Source organism: Vipera berus, assembly GCF_964194415.1.
Source record: "Vipera berus genome assembly, chromosome: 16".
In the NCBI taxonomy this organism is placed as follows: domain Eukaryota; kingdom Metazoa; phylum Chordata; class Lepidosauria; order Squamata; family Viperidae; genus Vipera; species Vipera berus.
Genome location: NC_138219.1, coordinates 7,921,216 through 7,944,901, shown reverse-complemented (window position 1 = coordinate 7,944,901; position 23,686 = coordinate 7,921,216). Strand labels below are relative to the sequence as shown.

Below are 23,686 nucleotides of genomic sequence, written 5' to 3'. Positions count from 1 at the left end.
CTTTTCCCGGTGTCGTAACTTTGAACGGTCACTAAACAAGCCGTTGTAAATCAAGGACTGTCCGTTCTGAGTGTTTCAGGCTGGTCCCGGCCTACTTGCCTCATGCAAAGGCGAGACCCGTCCTTAAAGAGTCTTGCTGCAAATTTCGCAGCCCCAACGGGCAAGCCTTAAAAGGTGACACAGCAGCCCTGCGAGGTAGGACAGTGGCGTCTGAACCCGGCGGTCAGATCCTTTGCTTCCCCTTGCCACAGCTCTCATTTGCTCCCTTCCCCCAGCGCCGCTGCGGCAGTGTTTAAACACAGGAAAGGCAGCCAAGCAACTCTCCAGCTACAGTTGAGTTATGGTGTCCTTTCGTACAACCAGCAAGTGCGCAGCACGTTGTACGGCAAAGCTGAGGCTAAGAAAGTCGGGGGGGGGAATGTTGGACACCCTTTGGAGGGAGGGGCTGTTGGGAGGACAAAGCCGTTTCCAAATTCTCCCAGGCTCCCTGCAGGTTGCATCCGATTCAGACACAATTCTGGAGTCGGAAAAACAGGATAGTAGAGTTGGGGGGGACCTCCAAGGTCATCTAGTCCAACCCCCTGCTCAGAATAACAGAATAGCAGACATGGGAGGGACCTTGGAGGTCTTCTGCACGCGCGCACGTGCACGCACACACAGAGAGACATACATACATATATACATACAGATATATACACACATACACATGTATACACATACACATATATTTACATATATGTATATGCACACATACACATATATGTATACATATATGCACACATATACATAGACACACACAGAGAGATATAATATACAGAATTTAAAAAGAGGCTTTGTTTCTTGAAATGCAAATCGGCCTAAAAGGCTTATGTGCAAATTGGTTTAAGATTCTTCCCTGGCACAGCCCCATTTTTGGGGGGCTTAATATTCTGAATAAACAGCGCCTTCGCCGGAAGAGACAGCTCTTTCCACTTAGAAAAAATCTTTAAGCATGCACAGAGGCATTTATCTCCATACAAATGGCTGTAATCCGTGCCGGATCGATCTTTTTCTCCTATTTTTTTTCCTCCCTCTCTGTCTTTCTAATTGCTTTTTTTTTAATGCTCCCAGAATTTGCAAAAACGCCAAAGATGGCCTCAGACCGGGGAGGGGAGGGGTGGCCCTTTGCCTGGCCCTATTCCGCCTAGCCTGCCTTGCAGGACTGTTGTAAAACTAAATCATTGCGACCGCCTGCATTTCCCCCATGCCGGCTAATGTTTCTCTTTTGTTTTTATTTATTAAGTTTGCATGCTGCCCATTGCTGGCTGCAAGGCGTCACCTTCCCAGAGGGTCAGAGTTCTTCTGGACATGTGCAGAGTGCTTCTCTCTCTCTCTCTCTCTTTCTCTCTCTCTCTCAAGTCCCGTCTCCCACTTGGCTACCCCTCTTTCTCTGCCTCTTTCTTCTCTCTCTCTCTTTCTCTCTCTTTCTCTTTCCTCTTTCTTCTCTCTCTCTCTCTTTCTTTCTCTTTCTCTCCTCTTCTCTCTCTCTCTTTCTCTTTCTTTCTCTTTCTCTGCCTCTTTCTTCTCTCTCTCTTTCTCTTTCTTTCTCTTTCTCTCCTCTTCTCTCTCTCTTTCTCTTTCTCTCCTCTTCTCTCTCTCTCTTTCTTTCTCTTTCTCTCTTCTCTCTCTCTCTTTCTCTCTCTTTCTCTTTCTCCTCTTTCTTCTCTCTCTCTCTCTCTTTCTTCTCTCTCTTTTTCTTTCTCTCTTTCTTGCTTCTCTCTCTTTTTCTTTCTCTCCTCTTCCTCCTCTCTCTCTCTCTCAAGTCCCATCTTCCCTCTTTCTCTGCCTCTGTGAGTCTCTGTCTCCCTCCACCTGTCTGCTGCCTCTCCCTCTGGGCATGTACAGAGTGTTTTTCCCCCTCCCCATTTGGTTCCTTTTCTAAGGCTTTTATCCTAATCCTTGCAGATTAAGAGTGTGTGTGTGTCTGTGGGGGGGGGGGAATCTTGTTCTGGCTTAACTTCGTGTTTTTCTCACTTTTGCCTGGCTTGTCGGAGCGTTGCGCGCACGGCTCCCCATGGGAGAAGCATCTCTCTCTAACCCTCAGCATTATTATCGGGGCTGTTTACCAGCCTGTTTTGTCGTTTAATAAGCCCCGTGGCAGGAGAGGCTCCCCTGGGGTCCGGGCCAAGCCCCAGCGGACCCCCCCCCCCGCAGAGGGAACCGACTAGGTGTTCCCCGCACACTTCGGCACCAAGCGACAACCGATTGCGCTGCTGGCGCCTCGCGAAAGCTTGCTTGAAATGTCTTTATATACCTTACGCCGAGCAGGCCGAAATTCCACAGGAGACGTCTGCAGGCCGGGTTTTTGGAAGGCAAGAGTCTCTTTGGGGCAGGGGAGAGAGAGAGAGAGAGAAAGGGAAGGATAGAGCCTCCTTAGTAGAGGCAGTCTACCTGCGCTCTCCCCCAGGGTCAATAGGAGATGCAAGGCAAGGGTTCTCTTGCGGGGTTTAAGGGTGGAATCGAGCCTCCTCAAGCAGAGGCCGTCTACCTGCGCTTTCCCAGCATCAGCGGGAGGCCCAAGTCAGGGTCTCTTGCAGGGTTAAAGGGAAGGATAGAGCCTCCCGAAGCAAAGGCAGTCTACCTGCCCTTTCCCAGCATCAGCAGGAGGCCCACGTCAGGCCTTCTTAGGAGAGGGAAATGGGGCCTCCTTGAGCAGAGGCAGTCTACCTGCGCTTTCCCAGCAAGAGGGCAAAAGACGAAACAAGCATCTATTTAGCTGGTTTATTTCCATTAAAAGGGACTATCTCAATTTGGAGATAAGCTTTCTATTTAGGATTAGGGTGAAGGGGGGTGTTGGGGTGACCCCCCCTTTCGCCCCTACCTATTCCAAATTGCCAACAAGGCTTGGGGAGGAGGGAAGAGAAAAAGGAGAAGGAAAAAAAAGTAAGCAAAAGTGGTTCTCTTTGCCGATAAAAGCAAAATAAAACCTAATAAAATAAATTAAATGGAGAGCCGAATGGCCAAATTCCTTTGAGCTTAATTTCCTTTGCTAAGTGAGACAGACTCCTGATTTACTAATTATTTTTCTGGTTGGTTTGGTTTTTTTCCCCCCTCCCTTTGGGGGCGCTAAGGCCGAGCCGGCTTGCTCCATCTCAGCAAACCGTGGTTTGTTGAATAAGCCATCATCGGTGCCCAGCTGGTCTCAGGAGGCTTTGTGGGGAAAAAAAATTCTAAAAATTTGCAAATCCAGTCAGGGTGTTTGAAAGAGTTCAGCCTCGCTTGAAAAAGGGCTGATGTTTATGGTTCCTTTTTTATTTATATATTTATTACGGTTCCTGGCACGGTCAGCCAGATGTTCAGGCTGGATTTGGCAAATTTTGTCCCCCTCTTCAGTCTTTCCCAAGGACCAGGGGTGGGCAGATGTGGTTTGATGGTGTTAAAGGATTTGAAGGATTTAAGCTGTTCAAAAAAGTCAACCAGCCTTTTGCAGTTGACCGATGGGGTTTGTCAATGCCATGTTCAATTGCTCTTTATTATGGTCTGTGACACAGCCAGCCAGATGTTTAGACTGGATTTGGCATTTTCGTCCAGCCTTTCCCAAGGACCTGGGATAGGCAGAGGGGTTGTGGTTTGATGTGGTCTTGTCGTAGGATTTAAGCTGTTCAGAATAAAGCTGCCTTTTGCAATTGAATGATGATGATGATGATGATGATGATGATGATGATGATGATGGAAGGGACCTTGGAGGTCATAATAATAATAACAAAGTTGGAAGGGACCTTGGAGGTCATCTAGTCCAACCCCCTGCTGAGGCAGGAAACCCTGTACCATTTCAGACCAAGGGCTGTCCAATCTCTTCTTAAGAACTTCCAGTGTTGGAGCATTCACCGCTTCTGGAGGCAGGTTGTTCCACTGGTTAATTGTCCTCACTCTCAGGAAGTTTCTCCTTAGTTCCAGGTTGCTTCTCTCCTTGGTTAGTTTCCATCCGTTGCTTCTCGTCTTTGCCTTCAGGCGCTTTGGAGAATAGCTTGACTCCCTCTTCTTTGGGGCAACCCCTGAGATACTGGAAGACTGCTATCATGTCCCCCCTGGTCCTTCTCTTCATTAAACTAGACATCCCCAATTCCAGCAACCGTTCCTTATATGTTTTAGCCTCCAGCCCCCTGATCATCTTAGTTGCTCTTCTCTGCACTCTTTCCAGAGTCTCAACATCTTTTTTACATCGTGGTGACCGAAACGGGATTTAAATACAGCCAGGCCGAGCCGAGCCTCAAAGCTGGGTTTTGCAAACCACGATGTCCCTTGCTCACCCACCCCCCCGTGTCAAACTTCCCAACCATGGCTTGATGGTGCCAACGGAGGCAGGATCTGACTCACTCGGCTTGTGTTTTTTTTAACCACAGGCCGTCCAGGCTTGTCAGAGACCAAAATCCCCAGGAATTTTTCCAGGCGTGAATCTTAGCTTGGTGGGAAGAGCTGGCATGTTCCAGAAAAGTTGGCATGGCAGATGCTTCGGGAGAAGAACGGGAATGGCTGCAGGCAGATCCGGAGCAGGGCAAATCACCCCCCAATTTGGGCCATCTTATCTCCTTCCAGCCGAAGGGAAAAACAACGCCCCCACACTGGAGTCTTTTCCAATTTTTATTTTTATTTTATTTTTTCCAATTCCGAGGCGACAGATGGCAAAAGCCGGTTTTTCCTTGGAGATCGTCTGGATGCGGTGCCTCGCCAAGAAACCTAGCTGGAGAAGAAGGCTCAAACCCCACCCCACCCCCCCCAAAAAAACAGCTTCTGAGCATGCACAGAGGGCCTTTTGAACCTTTGGCTGGAAATCTCCCGGGGCAGGAAAATCCTTCTCTCTTCTCCAGGTTGTGACACTCCAGGATGTCACCAACACGCAAGGAAAAGTGACGGGGCAGGATGAGGACAGGGGGAAAAAAACAACAACCAACCACCAACATTTAGAGGCCCTTTTTATGTGGTTCAGAACTCACGACGGTCGTCGGTTTGGGCTTTTTCTCCTTAATGGGTTTTTAAAAACGTTCTCCGGCTTGCGGTCGCATGTTTTGCGAAGCACGCATGCTCTGCAGTTTTGCAAGGTGGCTTTTTTTTTTTAGGCAACCTGACGGAGGCCGAAAGCCAGGTTGGAGAAGGGGAAGGAAGAGAAGAGAGAATCTCATTTTATTTTATTTTATTTTATTTTATAACCTCAATGCACCATTGCAGATGTCGCCGCGATTCCTTCCATTTGTGCTGCGGCGTTTTCCCTGGCTTTTGCACGGAAGCTAATTAATTGGCGAGCCTTGGGCTCGGCGTGTGCGTGTCAGCGGGCCACGTCTCAGACTGTCACAATTATCAAAGCGGACCCCGATTAGGCCCGGCGGGGGCCTCCGCGGAGCAGATCAGAGCCGGCTTGTGACACAGGATCAGCATAATGGAGGCTCCCGAGAGAAACCCCATTTGCCGGAATTGGGCAACAGGATTAGCGGTGGTATGGAAGCGAAAAACGGGGGGAGCACGGGCGCTCCTGGCTTTCTGAACCCCAGCCAGCGAGCGTGCGAAAGCCGGCAGCATCCAGCAGCCCAGCATCCTCTGGAATTGCAGGGCCCATCATCCCCGGCCCATGAGCCGGGTTCCCACGAAATTGCCTTGCAAGGTTGAAGCTGGAACAACAACAGCCTGTAAAAGAGACTTTTGTGGGCTGGCGTGAGAATTAAAAAAGAAGGATGGTGGGGAGGGAGGGAGGGAGGGAGGGAGGGGTGAATAAGATGCTATTTTGTGATTGGGGTGTCTTTGCTGGCTGTTTTTTTTGGTTTTTCGGGGTTTTTTCGGAGGGAGGGAGGGAGGGAGGAAGGAAGGAAAAGTGGATAGGGAGGAGTATTGGGTGAAAAGGAAAGAGAGGAAGAAGGGAGGAGTGCAGGAGAAAGAGAAGGAAAGGAAGGAAGGAAGGGTGGAGAGGAAGGAGGATCGGATGAGAAGGAGAAGAAAGTGAAGGAAGGGTGGATAGGGAAGAGGAATGGGTGAAAAGAAGGAAAAAGGAAGAAGAGATGAAGGAAGGAAGGAAGGAAGGAGTGGATGAGAAGGAGAAGGAAGGGTAGAAAGGAAGGAGGGAAGAAAGAAAGGAAAGAGAAAGAAAGAAAGAAAGAAAGAAAGAAAGAAAGAAAGAGAGAGAAAGAAAGAAAGAAAGAAAGAAAGAAAGAAAGAAAGAGAAAGAAAGTCAGTCCTTGTGCTACCTCAGCAGAGGAAAAAGCAGCAGAAGGGTAAAGGAAAACTGCTTACCCCGGGATGTCTCCTCCGGATTCTATCTCCCCCCCCCCATTGCCTGCTTTTCCTCCGGAGCCCACTTGCCTTAATTGCTTTGCGAAGATTGCAATTAGTACCTCTTGACACTCTGAGCGTCTTTGGGCTGCGGCTTCTTCTTCAAGAGTCCCTGCAGGGAAGGAGGCCGGCATCCTCTTGAGCCCCAGATCCCACTAGTCCTCTTCAAGGCAACCCTGGGGGCCAGAGAAGCCGTCCCCTCGGTGGGGGCAAGGCAAAGAGGCCAGGTTCGCAAACCTGGGAGGAGAAAAATCTGGTTTCTGAACGTGAAAAGCCGCTTCGGCAGATGCTAAGCCAATCTCTGGTGCTTGCTTGCTTGCCTCTGAACCCTAGGAACTTCAAAACTTCAACTCCCAGAATCCCCCAGCCAGCAGGCTTTAAGAGGGGAGGACTTCAACTCCCAGAATCCCCCAGCCAGCAGGCTTTAAGAAGAGAGGACTTCCAACTCCCAGAATCCCCCAGCCAGCAGGCTTTAAGAGGGGAGGACTTCCAACTCCCAGAATTCCTCAGCCAGCAGGCTTTAAGAGGGGTGGACTTCAACTCCCAGAATCCCCCAGCCAGCAGGCTTTAAGAGGGGAGGACTTCAACTCCCAGAATCCCCCAGCCAGCCTGCTTTAAGAGGGGAGGACTTCAACTCCCAGAATCCCCCAGCCAGCAGGCTTTAAGAGGGGAGGACTTCCAACTCCCAGAATTCCTCAGCCAGCAGGCTTTAAGAGGGGAGGACTTCCAACTCCCAGAATTCCTCAGCCAGCAGGCTTTAAGAGGGGTGGACTTCAACTCCCAGAATCCCCCAGCCAGCCTGCTTTAAGAGGGGAGGACTTCAACTCCCAGAATCCCCCAGCCAGCAGGCTTTAAGAGGGGTTGCCAAGTGTCTGACCTTTGACCACATGACCCTGGGGGGATGCTGCAACGGTCGTAAGTGTGAGAACCGATCCTAAGTCCGTCTTTTCAGTGCCGTTGTAACTTGGCTCACTATAAACGAACTGTTGTAAACCTGTTGTAAACAGGTGCGGCTGTTCATGTTGCGTTGCTTTTTCTCTTTTTTGATTCCCCCCCCCCCACTTTACCTTGCTAAGGTACCGAAACGGCTTTTAGAGCAGAAGCATTTGCAATAAAAAAAAAAATTTTTTTGCCTTTTTCTTGTTAAATTCCATCTGAAAACACGTCGCGCGGTAAACAGAAGGAACAGCCACATTGAAAAAGCAATGGGGGGGGGGGGCGCCTGCCAAAAATCCGGCGAAAAATAAAACAAATTGTTCCTGAATTGACAAGGAGGAAAGGAGGGAGGGAGGGAAGGAAGGAAGGAAGGAAGAAAGAAAAAAAGAGAATGTGGTTGAATCACAGTTTACCAAGCGGGCTTGTCCAAGGCCTTGAGGCTTTTCGCCGTGGGCTTAAACCCCCTCTCCCCCGCCCCAGTTACAGCGAGACTTGATCCCTTTCGGGGGGGGGGGACCAGAATTAAATCCCCTTAGATCGGCAGGATTCCCAATTCATTTAAATTCTCCGTTGAGGTATAGTCCTCGACTTGCGACTGGTTGCTTAGCAACTGTCCAAAGTCACGTTTATGGGGGTTTGTGGCGTTTTAAGGCAGGGGCGGTCTCCAGCCTCGGCATCTTTAAGACTTGTGGACTTCAACTCCCAGAATTCCTCAGCCAGGCAAGTTTAACACTTGTGGGAGTCCACAAGTGTTAAACTTGCCTGGCTGAGGAATTCTGGGAGTTGAAGTCCACAAGTCTTAAAGATGCCGAGGCTGGAGACCGTCCCTGCCTTAAAACGCCACAAACATTCCTGTTTTAAGGGCAACTGGCTGCATTTTACAACGGTTTTATTGGAAAACCCGGCCCTTAACGCCACTGCTTCGTTTAACAACCGCTGCAAACATACTCATCAAGTTGGATGTGGTCACGTGACAGACCCATTTTAGGACCAGCATGACATACAACCATTACAGTCCTAAGTCAAGGACCACCTGTGCTTTTATTAGTTGGTGGGCTACATGCTTGGGGGGAATGTGAAAATATATCTGTACAGTTTTATAAATACATACGTATACGTGTGTGCGTTTGTGTATATATATATATCACATCTCTCCCCCTTTGACACTGAACAAGGAACAAAGTTCAGCACCGCATATCCCCACAGTCCTTCTGAAGCATCGTGCCTGTTAAAACCTGGTGCTGCCCTTAGGTTTCTAGTCCTCAAGACATAGGGATTGGAATCAGGTGCACACGTGAGGCAGGGCCAGGCAGAAATGCTGAAAGCTCCTCATGGATTGTGTGTGTGTGTGTGTGTGTGTGTGTGTGTGTGTGCGTGCTTCCCAAGAATTTTGCCCCTTGCCCACGTTTTAGACGAGGAAAGTAAACATTCTGAAATAAATAAAACGGCATGGAAAACAGCACCTCAGCAAGTATAAATTGCACGTATGTCTTTATCGCATATAATTGCAGGCATGGATAGAAATTGCACGTAGGTGCTTATTGCGTGTGTGTGTGTGTGTGTGTGTTTGCGCCATCAGCAAATTTAGCAAAGTAAATATGTCGAGGCAAACTTCAGGGTCACAAATGTGGGCAGACGAGAAATCTCGCCCTCTCTCCTGGAAGTGGCGGTGAAGGCTTTGCCAACCTTGTGGCTACTTGGAGCAAGAAGACTGGAGACTGCTGTCCAGTCCAATTTAAGGAGCTGTCCATCACCGGGGGGGGGGGGGTTTGAGGGACCCCCACCCCTGCGGGAGGAGAATCACTGTATGTCATTTGAAGCAAGGACATTCCAGAGCGAGCTGGGTGTCTGTTTGGATAAATGGATTATAAAGTAGTGGAGGGCTGTTTTTTTTTCTCCCCCCAATAAATAAACCAGGTTTGGATCAGGAGGTTGTGTAGGTCAGCCTGGCTGATTGGCTTCTTCTAGAAAAGATAAGGAAATAATAAATTCCTTCCTCCCTTCCCTTCCCTTTCTCTCTCTTTCTCTTCCTTCCTTCCTTCCTTCCTTCCTTCCTTCCTTCCTTCCTTCCTTCCTTCCTTGCTTTCTCTTTCTTTCTTTCTTTCTTTCTTTCTTTCTTTCTTTCTTTCTTTCTTTCTTTCTTTCTTTCTTTCTTTCTTTCTTTCTTTCTTTCTTTCTTTCTTTCTTTCTTTTTCCTTCCTTCCTGCTTCCCTTCCTTCCTTTCCCCCCTCCTTTTCATCCATTCTTCCCTTCCTTCCTTCCTTCATCTCTTTCTTTCCTCCTTTTTGCCCACTCCTCCTTATCCGCTTTTTTCCTCCCTCCCTCCGTCCCTTCTCCTCCTCCTCCTCCTCCTTCTCCTCCACACCTTCCTTCCATTTTTCCTTCTCCATCTCGCCTTCCCCTCCTTCCTTTTCCTCCTCACGCACTCCTTCCATCCTTCCCCCTTTCCTCCTCCTGCCCCCCTCTTCTTTTTCTTTAATTTCTCCTTGCAATCTATCTTTCCAGGATTGGGGGGGGGAGAGAAACACACTCTGTACATGCACAGATACCCATGTTGATAAGCTCTTTGTGGGAAGCTCCTTCCTCAGCCTAACTCCTCCTGGATCTTCCCAAGCTAACCTTCTTCTCCTCCTCCTCCTCTTCCTACAGCTTACGGAGAGAGGGTTACACGGTCCAGGTGAACGTCAACGACTACCTGGACATCTATTGCCCCCATTACAACACCTCGGTGCCCGAGGGGCGCATGGAACAGTACATCCTCTACATGGTGAGCCTGGAGGGGTACCAGGCGTGCGACATCAGCCAAGGCTTCAAACGCTGGGAATGCAACCGGCCTCGCGCCCCACACAGCCCCATCAAGTTCTCGGAGAAGTTCCAGCGTTACAGTGCCTTCTCGCTGGGTTATGAATTCCACGCTGGACACGAATACTACTACATCTGTGAGTTGAGCGCCTTGGTCTCCTTTGCCCTAATCATTCATTGGTGGGATGTGTTTTTCCTTTGGGTTGCATTCCAAAAATTTATAAGTACCCTGTTGCATTCCAAAAACTGTTGTTGATGCCCGGAAGGAAATTTACCTCCCCTTATGAAAAGGTAAAGAGTGTCCAGTCATATCCAACACTAGGGGGCAGTGCTCTCCTCCCTTTCTTGGCCAAGGGAGCTGGAGCAAGGAACGGGAGTTCACTCCGTGGCAAGGTGCTTGGATCTCGAACCCAGACTGTCGGCTTCCCAGCTGGCAAGCTCAGCCTCTTGGATGAATTCATGCAAAAATGGGTTGATCAGGGTTTTGTCGGTCATGAAGACCCCACGTCACATCCTAGATTCAGGCCTTGTCGTTCCAGTTAAGTGATAACGATGTAGTGGGACATGCGCCCGTCTTGAGCATCCCCAATGGGAGAAATCAAACACCAAATTAAAAGGGTTTCTCCACCCCCACCCCCCAGGACCACTGGGTGATGTCTTGTATATAACAGTTTGTTGACCATAAAATGATGGTTTAATGCAGGATAAGGGGCTTCATGTAGGGTGAATTCAGACAACCCTCTCCCTCACAAGTCCTTGACTTACTACCATTCCTTTAACAACCGTTTGGAGTTACGACGGTGCTGAAACCAGTGACTTAATGCCAATCCTCGGACTTATGACCACTGCAGCATCTCCACGGTCATGGGATGAGAAATTGTATTTACAACAATTGCAGTGTCCTAGGGTCGTGTGATCAGCCTTTCCCAGCCAGCTTCCGACAAGCGAAGTCCATAGAGGGAGCTGGATTCGCTTAGCGATGGACCCAGTTCCCAGTTACGGTCATAAGCCGAGGACTACCCAGAGTTGAGGCCATTTAGGCTTGAAGTGCCGGCAGGGTTTTTGTCCACGGGTGGTGCAAACCTTCAAAATGCAAAACTAAACTAGGATTTAATTCTTTTGCAGTTTAGTTCAGGCTCAGCTAAGCAGGTGAATATGCTTTTGGTCCACTAGGGGGAGCCCTTGACCAAGCCATCTTTAGGCTTCTGAGGCCTAGTGTCTTTTATGGAGCCCTCAACCTTCTGCGATATAAATTTGTTATAAAAGGAATTTTATTTCTTTTTTGCACAAAAACATTTGCAATTGGGGGCGGGGATGACTTTTTAAGGAGTCCCAAGAGGCTTATCCCCCACATTTTAGGGTCCCGTTTGATTGGTTCGTTTAACAACCGCAGCAAGACAGGTTGCAAAAACAAGCACCGTTCACTTGAAACAGCGCCTTGCTTAGGGACAGGATTTTTGGTCGTAAGCCGAGGACTACCTGAAGATGGATCTGTCTGGGCCGTTTGGGTGGATTTCCAAAGAAAGCAAAATAGCAGGTCTGGTTTTAGAGCTGTGGTACAAATTCTGCCCCACGGCAAATCTTCCCCGTTGGCTGGTCAGCAGGTCGCAAGAAAGGGACACTGTAACCGTCATAAATATGAATCAGGGTCCAAATGGGAGGGAGGGAGGAGAGGGAGGGAGGGAGGGAGGGAAGGAAGGAAGGAAGGAAGGAAGGAAGGAAGAAAGGAAGGATGGATGGATGGATGGATGGATTCTAGTCCTCATTGTTCAAAAGACTGAAGACAACAGGAAGTTTCCCCAAACTTGCTCACCCCACTGATCCATCCCACCTCATTTTCCCTGCCTGGTTCCGCCCCAGGAATCTCTCATCCCATCTGGGGATTAAATCTATTTCCTGCCAAGCCAGGAGGACGACACGGGTCAGAGACGAACGACCGCCTCCAATTCTCTCCTCGTTATTATTATTTAATTTTTTTCCCAGCCACTCCGATGCATAACCACCGCCGGTCCTGCTTGCGAATGAAAGTTTTCGTCTGCTGCCGTTCCCGTGAGTGACTTCTTTCTTTCTTCCCCCATTTCCCCCTTCCCGGGGCAAAGACTTCTCCATATCTGTTTCTACACAATTCACCCCGCCCGCCCTTGAGAAACTGCGGGCTGTCCTTTTGTCCTTGTCCAATCCAAGCTGCTAGTCCTCAGGAGGGCTGAGATTTTCTCCCCTTCCGTTACCACGAGGCGGCCCTCTGCATCTCAGTACCTACCTGGGGAAAGTAATTTTATCTTGGCCTCCTTGAGTTTCCGCTTCCCCAACTCATTGAAAGGAAGATGCAAAATTGACGTCGCCTGTTGCTGAAGCGCCACGCCCCTCGCCAGAGCCTGTAGTCGGGGCTTGGGGGGAGGAGGGGGCTGCCAAAAATTGGGGGGGGGCGTCCTCTCTAGTAACCCACCACCACCCCTGGAAGTAATGCCTTCCCCCCCCCTTTCCTGCCCACAGCGCCGTTTTCTGGGGACAGAGCAATATCAACCCTTCCGCCGTTCACTATAGGGCCCGAAGTGAAGATTGAGGATTTGGGTGAGTGTCCACCTACCTTTGCCCGGGAAAGTGGGGTTGTGGGCTTGGGGACGGCCCCCCCTCCCCATCCAAAACGTAGCATCCTGGCCCCCTGTGGATTGGGCCTCTTGCTGGAAGAGACTCAGGATTCTCCCAAATTCTGGAAGCTGTCGCGGATGAGTCTAGGACAGCTCGCCGCGCACGGCCAAATTACTACGGCCAACTCAGCCGCGGGACAATTCAATGTTTTTAACAGAATGTCAGAGTTGGAAGGGACCCGGGAGGTCTTCTATCTAGCCCAGGGGTCCCCAACCGCCCGGTCCGTGGACCGGTACCGGGCCGCGGCAGGCCAGCAACCGGTCTGCAGAAACAAGCAAAGCCCCATCGGTGGGATGTAGACAGCACACAAAACCACGCGCCCTCTGGTCGGTGGAAAAATCTCTTTCCACCGAACCGGTCCCTGTCGTCCCAAAAGTTGGGGACCTCTCTTCTAGTCCAACCAGGAAGACCCTACCCCGGTTTCAGACAAATGGCTGTCCAGTCTGTTCTTAAAAACCCTCCGGCATCGGAGCAAACACGACTTTCATTCAGTTATTATCGGGGACCCCGTTTTTGCCGGGAAATCGCTGCGACTCTCGTAGCTCTGGATCGACTTTACTGTTGTCGTTATTATTTTTATTATTATTATTATTATTATTGGCCACGGTTCCATCGGAATTCATTTAACTTTTTTGTGTTTGTTGAATTGTCCCACGGGGTTGAGGGGCCTGTAGTGAGTTGTCCCCTTCCGGGCGAGGGATGGCGGACCCTCGTCAGCGGCGCTCGTTCTGTGCGGCGCCCGGCTGAAAAACAGCGTTTTGAGCAGGATTGACTAGGGGAAGAGGGCACACCCTATGCTTCCACCTCTGTTTTTTTTCCCCTACCACTTTTTAATCCTCTCTCTCTCTCTTCTCTCTTCTTCCTCCTCCCTGCACCCCAAAATACAGATCATTTTAACCCAGAGATGCCCAAACTGGAGAAGAGCATCAGCGGAACCAGTCCGAAATGGGAACATTTGCCTTTCGCCCTGGCGGTGGCTTTCTTCCTTATGATTCTCCTCGCCTCCTAGCTGTGTGGACTGCAGGAGGAGGAGGGGGCCAGCAGTAGCCCCCTCCCCACACAGGCCCGGTCTCCTCCCCAAGGTTTCCTTGGCTGTTGGTTGGTGGACACAGAGAAACAAGCAAAGTATATTCACCTCGAAATTCCAGAGGGAGACACTTGAGACGGCACACGGCTGGGTGGGAAAGTGGGGGGGGGGTGTCGCAGAAGAGAACAGTGGGTTTTATGCGAGCGCGTAATAACCATAACCGCTCCTCCGTCTGGTCATTCCAGCAAACCCGGATATCACGATTCCTACTTTGGCATCTTCTCCGCTTTCCGGTCCACCAACATGCCGAAGAAGAAGAACACGACTCTGCTTTCAAAGGCAGGCTCCAGAAATTAAGACAAACGCAACCCCCCCCCACCGACTCCTTGGAAGGAAAAAAAAAATCAGGGGGGGGTGTGTTTGTATGTCTCCTTTCTTTTCCTTTTTTTAAAAAAAAAACAACACACCCGTTCTGCTACTACTTGAGCGTGGCGATTTTGCATCGCTGTCCTGTATCCCTATCTTGTCTCGTCCCGGACGAGCGGAAGAAGCTGGCGGACGTATCCGCAAGATCTGTACTCGTGAGGATTGGGGGGGGTGGGGGGGTGGGGGGGTGAAGAGTCAGGATACAGACTGATTTTAAGCCTGGCTCTTTTGGGAAAGTTGGGAGGGGGGGTGTCCGGGAAGAGCCCCGTTTGGAGAGGGGCGTTGCGTCCCAACTGAGCTTTGGATGCCCGAGATCGGGGAGAAGGGGGCTGGTGGTCCGCGTCGTCCTTTTGACCTTGATGGACACCCGATCTTTCGGAGGGGGGGGAGACCCTGTACATATCTCTAGTATGTGTGCTGTACAGAGAGGCACCCTTATTACCTGTGTCTATAGATTATATGAAATTGTTCTCGTAGGGGGTCCGCGCGGACAGGCAGCGGCTTGCCTGTTTAAGCCAGAGTCTTTTCTTTTTTTGGGGGGGGCGGGGGGGAGGAAGGGCAGCTCTCCCCTGTCTGTCTTCTGTGAAGACCTAAACTATGCAAGCGGCACAGTCACTTTTTTTTTTCCTTTCAAGGGGGGGGTGGCGGAGACTGGGGGGGTGGCTTTTGCCCGGTGGTAGGTAAAAAGGGCCGTCCGAATCCACGCGCGGTCAAAAGGAAGAAGAAAAAAAGAAACGGGGGGGTGCGGGTGGGGGGGGAGGTGGGGGAAAAAAAAGAGATTTCTCTCTCTACGTGTGTCGGTGGGTTTTATTCTTATTTTTATTCTTCATTTTCTCTTGTCAACTTCTTGGGTTTGGATTTCATTGGGGTTTCTTCCCACCCACCCACCCCCGCAGAACTTTGGCTCGTGGTTTTCATATACTTCCTCTTAGTCTATTAAAAAAAAAATTTAAATAAAAGGTGAAGAAAAGAGAAGGAAAAAAAAAACACAAACCCCAACCACAGACTCTCTTCTTTCTTTTCCGCCCTGGCGTGGTCTTCTTGGCTCAATTGGCTAGTTGTCGATTCTCGGCTGATGGATTTGAGGATTTGAGAGGGTGGGGAGAAATGGGGAATGGGTGAGCTTTTCCCATGGATGAATTCCGATTCCTTTTTTTTTCCTCTTCCCCTTCGTTCCTTCTTCATTTCCTTTCCTCTTTCCTACCTTCCCTTCTCTTTCTACTTCCTCTTCCTTCCCGTCTTCCCCTTCTTTCCTTCCTTCCTTCCTTCCTTCCCCTTCTTCCTGCTTCATTTCTGCCTCTTCCTTCCCTTCTTCCTCCTTTTCCCCTCCTTCCCCTCCCCCCTTTCTTTCCTTCCCCTTTTTCTCTTTTCTCTCCTTTTTTCCTCCTTGCTTCGTTGTCTTCCTCTTCCTCCTTCCCCACTTCCTCTTCCTCTCCTTCCTCCTTTCCTCTTTCTTCCTCTTCCCCTTCGTTCCTTCTTCCTCTTCATTTCCTTTCCTCTTTTGTACCTTCCCTTCTCTTTCTACTTCCTCTTCCTTCCCGTCTTCCCCTTCTTTCCTTCCTTCCTTCCTTCCTTCCTTCCTTCCTTCCTTCCTTCCTTCCTTCCTTCCTTCCCCTTCTTCCTGCTTCATTTCTGCCTCTTCCTTCCCTTCTTCCTCCTTTTCCCCTCCTTCCCCTCCCCCCTTTCTTTCCTTCCCCTTTTTCTCTTTCCTTTTTTCCTCCTTGCTTCTTTGTCTTCCTCTTCCTCCTTCCCCACTTCCTCTTCCTCTCCTTCCTCCTTTCCTCTTTCTTCCTCTTCCCCTTCTTCCTTTCCTTTCCTTCCTTCCCCCCCCTTCCAACCCAAGCCCCTTCAGATTCCAAACCCCATCATCCCCAGCCGTGGCTGGCTGCCTTGGATGAAGATTCCAAAGCCTGGCAGAGTCAAAAACCCAGTCCGCCAATAACAAACCACCTTGTCTTCCATGCAGGTTTGTTTTCTCGGCCTTGGGAGTTAAATGCTAGCTTGGTCTCCAGAGACTAACCCAGGCGGCAGCCAGGGAAAGCAGCAACGGGGAGGGGGGGGCGAACCCCACCCCACCCTTTATCTCCCCTCTGGAGCCCTGGAAGGGATGAACTCCTCCAAAGTCCATCTCTCCAGCCCAGAATCGATAAATCCTCCACATTAGGCAGAGAAACCCACAGGGTTTGCCAAGTTGGGTTGGCCACGTCGGCGGTGTCAAGCTGAATTATTCAACGGGCGCCCTCGATCCAGATTCGTTTCGGTCCAGAGTTCAGGATCAAGGCTGAGTTGGTTTTCATCTCCTTTTAACAGGATGGCAAATGAAGGCCGTTTAGCTCGTGTAATCCGATTATGTCCTGCACACAGAATAAATTTGCCTTCCTCTCCCCCCCCACCCACCCCCCCACCCGGAACAGAAGAAAATAGAAGCAAGCTGGTAACAAGCATTTTGACGCTCGAGAGAAGGAACGGTCTAAAAATCCCTGGTATGTCTGATTATTCACCGCTTAAATTGGAAGGAACATGTCAAAACCCGACCCCAATTGCCTCCCAATTCTCTTCCCCCCCCATCCCCAGTTCCATTTACAAATAACCCTCGACTTACGACTGTCTGTTTAATGACCGAAGCTGCAACGGCACTTTAGAAAGGGTTCTGTTCTATTCTATATTCTATTCTATTTCATTCTTATTCTATTCTGTATTTCTATTCTTTCTTATTCTTTATTCTATTCTACCAATTCTCTATTATATTCTGTTCTGTTCTATTCTATTATTCTGTTCTGTTATTCTATTCTATATCGCCTATTCCTATTCTACTTTCTGTTTTATATTGTTTTATTCTGTTCTTCTACATTCTGTGCTACATTCTATTCTACTATTCTGTTATTCTATTCTATTCTATTCTATTCTATTCTATTCTATTCTATTCTATTCTATTCTATTCTGTTTTCTGTTCTGTTCTACATTCTATTCTATATTCTGTTCTATTCTGTATTTCTATTCTTTCTTCTCTATTCTATTCTATTCTATTCTACTAATTCTCTATTATATTCTGTTCTAATATTTTGTTCTATTATTCTATTCTATATCTCTTATTCCTATTGTTTCTGTTCTATATTGTTTTATTCTGTTCTTCTACATTCTGTGCTACATTCTATTCTACATTCTGCTATTCTATTCTATTCTATTCTATTCTATTCTATTCTATTCTATTCTATTCTATTCTATTCTATTCTATTCTATTCTATTCTATTCTATTCTATTCTATATTCCCTATTCTATTCTAATTCTATTCTAATTCTATTCTATTCTATTCTATTCTATTCTATTCTATTCTATTCTATTCTATTCTATTCTATTCTATTCTATTCTATTCTATTCTATTCTATTCTATTCTATTCTGCCTGCTTTCACCCCATCTATACGGAGACTTTGGATTTTTCCTGCCTAAGTTGTTGCAGTAGTTCTCCTCCGCTCCGCTCCGGATGACAAGACAGCTGGGAGGGTGGGAGAGATGGATGGTGGTGACGGATACGTCTCCGCTCAGGTTGTGACCTGGCTGGAAACTGGGGTTCCCAACAAGTTTTCCTGCAAATCAAAATAACACATCACCGTTTTTCCCCAGTCAGCTGGTGACTCACGAGCAGTCTGGACCGGTCTGGAATGGTTCATCCCGAACCTTTTGCACCAAAGCGGGGAGACAAAGGGGAAGGTGGGGGTGGGGGGTTGTTTTGCAGCGGCCCACCTGCCATTTGCAAATCTCACGTGTCTCCGGGGCGGTTTTTTGTGGCTGATGCAATTTTATATTCCGATTCCTCGTCCTCTGCCTCCTCTTTAAAGGGTTCTTCTTGCTGTACAACATCCTTGGAAGGTAGGACGTTGAGCCCGTGAGAGATTGTTGCAGGTTGAGCCCAAAGATTTAGGTGGCTGAGGAAAACCTTCGTTCAGTGAGTTCCCCCCCCCCCATTTTTCCCTCTTTTCCTTGCCACGGGCGTTAAGCGAATCACTGCAGTTGTCAGGAATAACGGTTCTTAAGTGAACCCTGCTCGCCCAGAAGGTCGCAAAAGGAGACCATGCGACCATCGTAAATATGAGTCAGTTGCCCAGCGTCTGAAGTTTGGATCACGTGACCCCAGGGGAGGCTGCCACGTTTGTAAGTGTGAAAAACAGTGCTACGTTGCTTTTTTTCTGGTGCCCTTGTAACTTTGAACGGTCGCTAAATGAACTGTCGTTAAGCAAGGACTACCTGGGCTGTGCGTTCCACAGGCAAGTAGGCTGCTTTCGTTTAGGGACTGTTCGAAGTGAGGACACCACCTTAAGGAAACGGACTTGGGACCTCTTTTTTCACGCTTAACGACCGTTGCAGCATCCCTGCGGTCACGTGACCAAAATCAGGGAACTTGGCCGCCGGTTGCAGCATCCGGCGGTGGGGGTGGGTGGGTTCACGCGATTTCCCCCTTTTGCAACCTTCCCAGCCGGCTTCCGATAAGCAAAAAGGTTCAAAAGGGGGAATCCGGATTCATTTAATGACCACACGGTCGATTTAACAAACCGGAGCGATTCGCTTCGCAACCAAAGGTTGTAGAAATCAGGCACAACTCTCTTTAAGGACCGCCCCGCATAGCGACAGAAGGCCCCAGTAAGATGCAAGGGACGCCAGGGAGAAACGGAGGCCTGGAGCAGAAAAAGTCCTGTTTGCCCCAGGGACGTGGGGAGGGGGGGGGAAAGAGCCGAAAGCCGCAATTCGAACCCAAGGCTTGTGTTTCCCCTCTCTTCAACGGAGATGTTATTAGATTTGGACAACCAACGGCTTACCCACAAGGTGCAAGTTACAACGCGCCCAGGGTTGGCAGAAGCTGGCAAACTGGTTGAACTGGTCTTGAGAACAGATAACCAAGCACAGCCGGCAAAGTGTGTGTGTGTGTGGGTTGGGGGGGATGCCTCCCCCCACTCTCAACAATGCAAGAGGGAGGGGTGCAGATTTGGGGCGATCTAGCCACCCCGTTTGCAAACCCCCCAAGTGCCCAGTTCGAACCCCAGATGGAAAAGTCAACCGGTGGGCCAAATAAACCCTGGCAAGCGAAATCAATGGGGAAGCCGGCTCCGTGTGACTTGCTTAACGGTTGAAGGGGTCACTCAAAAGCTGGAGGTAGGAAAGGTCGCAAAACGGGACAAAGTTCCCTTCACCGCGATGTCTTCCCCCAGCAAGAAGAAATTTGGGCTCAGCCGCAGTCATAAGCTGGCTGGACGGCTACCTGTGAGGCTAGTCCTCAAATTACCAGCGTTTCGTTTAGCGGCCGTTCAAAGGTGCAACGAGAGCCCTTGCAATGGAGGGTTTGTTTTAAGGCCGGAATTCAAGTCGCGGCTCGTGAGCCGTCCAAAGTTCTCAGCGCCAACTAGGCCGCGCTGCCCGGGCTCTCCAGAAAGCGGCATGCCATCCGTGCAAACCTTTCCCCCTGTTGAAACCCTACTTTGTGACCTTGTGGTTTTTTTTTTTAAAAAAAAGCACACACCACATACACACACACACAACTAGCGATAAGAGAATTTATGACTCAGGTTACAAGTGTCAGGATTTTTGACACGTCCCTCATGGAGAGGGAAAGGGGAAAAAAAAAAAAGGCCAGATGTGATAATTAACCAGGAATTTAAAAAAGAAAAAGCTTTTTTCTTCTTCTAACAATTGCATTATTATTATTTTTTCCCCTGTGAAGTATAGGTGTGCATATGTTAGAAAGCAACTGCTCAGTTGGGTGCACCAATTCCCTTTTTTTTTTTAAAAAAAAGTTCCTTTTGGAAGCCCTCTTGACAGTTCGCCCCTTTTTCTCAGCAGCAGAGGAAAGGGCACCAAGGGGTGATGGCCAGCCGATGTAAAATTCAAAACCGTGTCAGAAATTAGCTCGACAGCTGCATGAGACAACTGGAGAAAAAAAAAAGCTGGCGCTTTTTAAAAGTGTTTTTAAAGTCACCGCACAGGTCAGTGTGTGGATAGAAAATCCCACAGAGCCGAGTTCGAATCCCCTCCCCCAGCTGCTCAATTCATTAGGTATGTAGCAGCTGCACTATAGCCTGGCCTACCTCATAGGGTTATTGTCAGAATAAACTTCCTGGGCAGCTGAGGGGAAAAAAAACAACCCCCCCTAAAAAAAAACAGAGAAGAAGAAACTTTAATTAATGGATGATATATATCCTCTTATTTACCCGTTAATTAATTGAAACGAGGTTTCAATTAATGGGATTTTAGTCACAAGAGAAAGAAACCAGGTTTAAGCCATCCTGCGCAAGCCGCTTTGCACTCTTGAGGTTGGGAATAGAGAGAGTCCTTCGCTTACACCCGTTGAAGAACTGTTCAAAGTTACAACAGCACTAAAAAAAAGTACAAAGTAAAAGTTGTAAAAGTAACTTACAACAGTCCTCGCATTTATGACGATGGCAGAACCCCAGTTCGGCCACATTTGGCAACCGGTGTGTGTTCGTGATAGCTGCAGCATCCTTGATCATCATTTGCGACCATCCCAGCCGGCTTGCAACAAGCAAAGTCAGGGGGGTCGGGGGGGGCGGGGAGAGAAGAGGGGAGCTGGATTCATTTAACAACCATCTGGTTTGCTTAACGACCCTGGAAAACGACCTTTTTGTTGTTGTTTACAACCCCATAATCTGTTCATAAAACTGGGTGCCGCTCGTTGAACAACTGTCTTGCTTAGCAACGGAAAGTCCGGTCCTGAGGGTGGACGTAAGCCGAGGACTGCCCGTAAGAAGGGAGAAATAGGACCGGCCTGCCTGGAAAACGGCAGAAAACATAGCTGGATTACGTCAAGCTTGACCCCTGGCAAAGAGAGGCAAAGGTGAGGTTGGCACCTGGGCACCCTCTTGTAAACAGTCACACGCAACGTCTCGAGTTAGCACGCTCGGCTTACACCCTTTGTACTACTTTACAACAAGGCGCAGGTGAGCTCAGCCAGAGAAAACAGCGCATGATGGATTGATTTCCAAGTTCAACGGTTAAGTGCGCACGTCCGAACAAAGGGTGCAACAGACCGGGGTGGACTCCAGCCAGTTTCAAGAGGACTTCCCTCCTGCTATGGATGAGGAGGGAAGCTCCTGAGCATGCGCAGAGTGCCTTTTTCCTCTCGGGGGTGGGGGTGGGGGTCAGGAAGTGGGGGCTGCTTTGCTGCAGACCCAACACTTTTTTTCTTTTTTTTTATTAAAGAGTTTTACAAAAACAAAATTTTACAATATATACCCAAATCCCTCCCACCCCAAACCCACCCACTTCCCCCCCCCACTTCCCAGAGCTAAATACAGGATTATAGTTACAATAATCATATTCTAAATAAAAATTATGCATAATATACAATTAACCAAATTCATAATGTACTTTAACTCCCCTTTAATATAACTACAAACAACGTACCAATAACAATATCCCACTAAAATCTACTCATAAGCTAAATGGAACTTTTTAGTCCCATATTTGTTCTGAATATAATTTATCCATCTCCTCCAAACTGAAATATATCTTTCCTGTGAATGATCTTTCAAATAAGCAGAAATCTTAGACATTTCTGCATTTTTTTCCAAATTGATCTGTTTATTCCTTCTTTGACAGGTCGTCCCTCGAGTTCTGACTTATGCTGCGACGGTCGCAAGTCTGAAAAACGGTCCTAAGGTTCGTTGCAACTTCAAAGAGTCACTGAATGAACCCTTGTGTAAGTCGCTGACACTCCCTGTAGTATCTCTGAATGGTCGCTAAACGAATAATTGCTAAGTCGAGGCCTACCCTTACCCAGACAGAGGAGGAAGTAGGCTTTTTTTAAAATTTAATATCTCATTTGTAAGGGCGGTAATAATATAAATAAATCGGGAGGCAGTCCCCAAGTCCAGATCAATTTCCCGCGGCTGCTCCCCTGTCGCAAAAGTTGTGCAGCGCTGGCAAAAACCCCTTGCCCCCCACCAAGGCAAAAAAATAAAATAAAAATGAAATTTACTGGTTTGCTGCAGGGCCTAGGGGGAATTCGCTTCCCGCAGCCTGTGACTCCGGCATCGCCGTGCGATCCGCGCACGCTCCGTGTGGCGTGTCGAGCATGCCACATTAGCCATAATCAATGCCCCACTAGGGAACTGAACAAGAGGATAGTCAAAACAGCCGCGCTTTCGCCTTTGCTCCGGCAGTCCTTGATTCTTGAAAAGCCGGGAGAGAACTCCGCAGAGGCCGCCGTTTCTGTTTTTCTTAAATTCAGGCGGTCCTCGAATTAACGACCGCAACGGAGACCGAGATTTCTGTGGCTAAGCGAGACGGTTTGTTAATAGCAATAGCACTTCGGGTTATGGACTGCGCCCCGGTGCTTTTTTAGCCCTCTCTGGGCAGTTTACAGAGTCAGCCTATTGCGCCCCCCACACCTCACCCAATAATCTGGGTCCTCGTTTTAACGACCTTGGAAGGATGGAAGGCTGAGTCAAACTTGGAGCCGGTTAGAATCAAACTCAAGGAAGGAAGGAAGGAAGGAAGGGAGGGAGGGAGGGAGGGAGGAAGGAAGGAAGGAAGGAAGGAAGGAAGGAAGGAAGGAAGGAAGGAAGGAAGGAAGGAAGGAAGACAGAATTGGAAGGGACCTTGGAGGTCTTCTAGTCCAACCCCCTGCTCAGGCAGAAGACCCTATCCCACTTCAGACAAATGGCCATCCAATCTCTTCTTGAAAACCTCCAGTGTTGGAGCATCCACAACTTCTGGAGACAAGTTGTTCCACTGGTTAAATTTGGCTCCAAAACTAGTGTGAAGGAAGAAAAAGAAGGAAGGATTAGAGGGAAGGAAGGAAGGAGGGGAAAGAAGGAAAGATTAGAGGAGGAAGGAAGGAAGGAAGGAAGGAAGGAAGGAAGGAAGGAAGGAAGGAAGGAAGGAAGGAAGGGCAACAGCAGTAACCCTTAGACTTATATGCCACTTCACATTGCTTTACAGCCCTCTCTAAGCAGTTTACAGAGTCAGCATATTGACCCCCCAACCCTCTGGGTCCCTTAAGAACTGTCTCACTTAACGACAGACATGTTGGGCCCCATTGTGGCCGTCAGTCGAGGACCACCTGTAAAATGGCATTTTCCCCGCCCTTGCAGCCTCCCACCAGGGAGGGGGGGGGGGTTTCCCTTGTGAAAAGTCGCAAACAACAAACAACCTTGAAACTTATCCCGGCTCTCTTCTCACCTTCTGCACAACACCGAGTGTGTTGGCTTTTCTTGATAAGAAGCCGCAAACAGAGGTCACCAAGGCCTTTAAACTGCCATAACACAAAGCGATTGTTTGTTTGCGCCTGGTAAATCTTTGCCCAGAAGTGGCCGGGGGGGGGGGAGACTGGGGGGGGTCAAAGAACCCATCAATGGGGTCTAAGTCTATTCCAGGTTATTTTTGAAGATGAGTTTCTGTTTGGGGGGAGGGGGGGCCCAGGGATTCTCTCCTTGTTTCTTGCGGAATAACCACGATGGGGGTCGGGTTTCCCGTAGGTAGGTTTCGCTGCCGACCAAGGTTTAAGCTTGCAGCAGATTGTTTAAACTGGGATTAAAGGG

At 48.9% G+C, this 23,686-nt stretch overlaps 1 protein-coding gene across 1 annotated transcript in view; it reads left to right on the top strand.

Moving 5' to 3' along the window:
* Window positions 1-14,279, top strand: part of LOC308675335 (ephrin-A3-like) — a 28,715-nt gene extending 14,436 nt beyond the window's left edge. Inside the window, exons 2-5 of the mRNA XM_081340569.1 lie at window positions 9,883-10,172; window positions 12,019-12,084; window positions 12,529-12,606; window positions 13,572-14,279. Coding sequence (XP_081196695.1) covers window positions 9,883-10,172; window positions 12,019-12,084; window positions 12,529-12,606; window positions 13,572-13,693 — 556 coding nt within the window. The 3' untranslated portion in view covers window positions 13,694-14,279. The remainder of the gene's footprint in view (window positions 1-9,882; window positions 10,173-12,018; window positions 12,085-12,528; window positions 12,607-13,571) is intronic.
* Window positions 14,280-23,686: the final 9,407 nt, after the last annotated feature.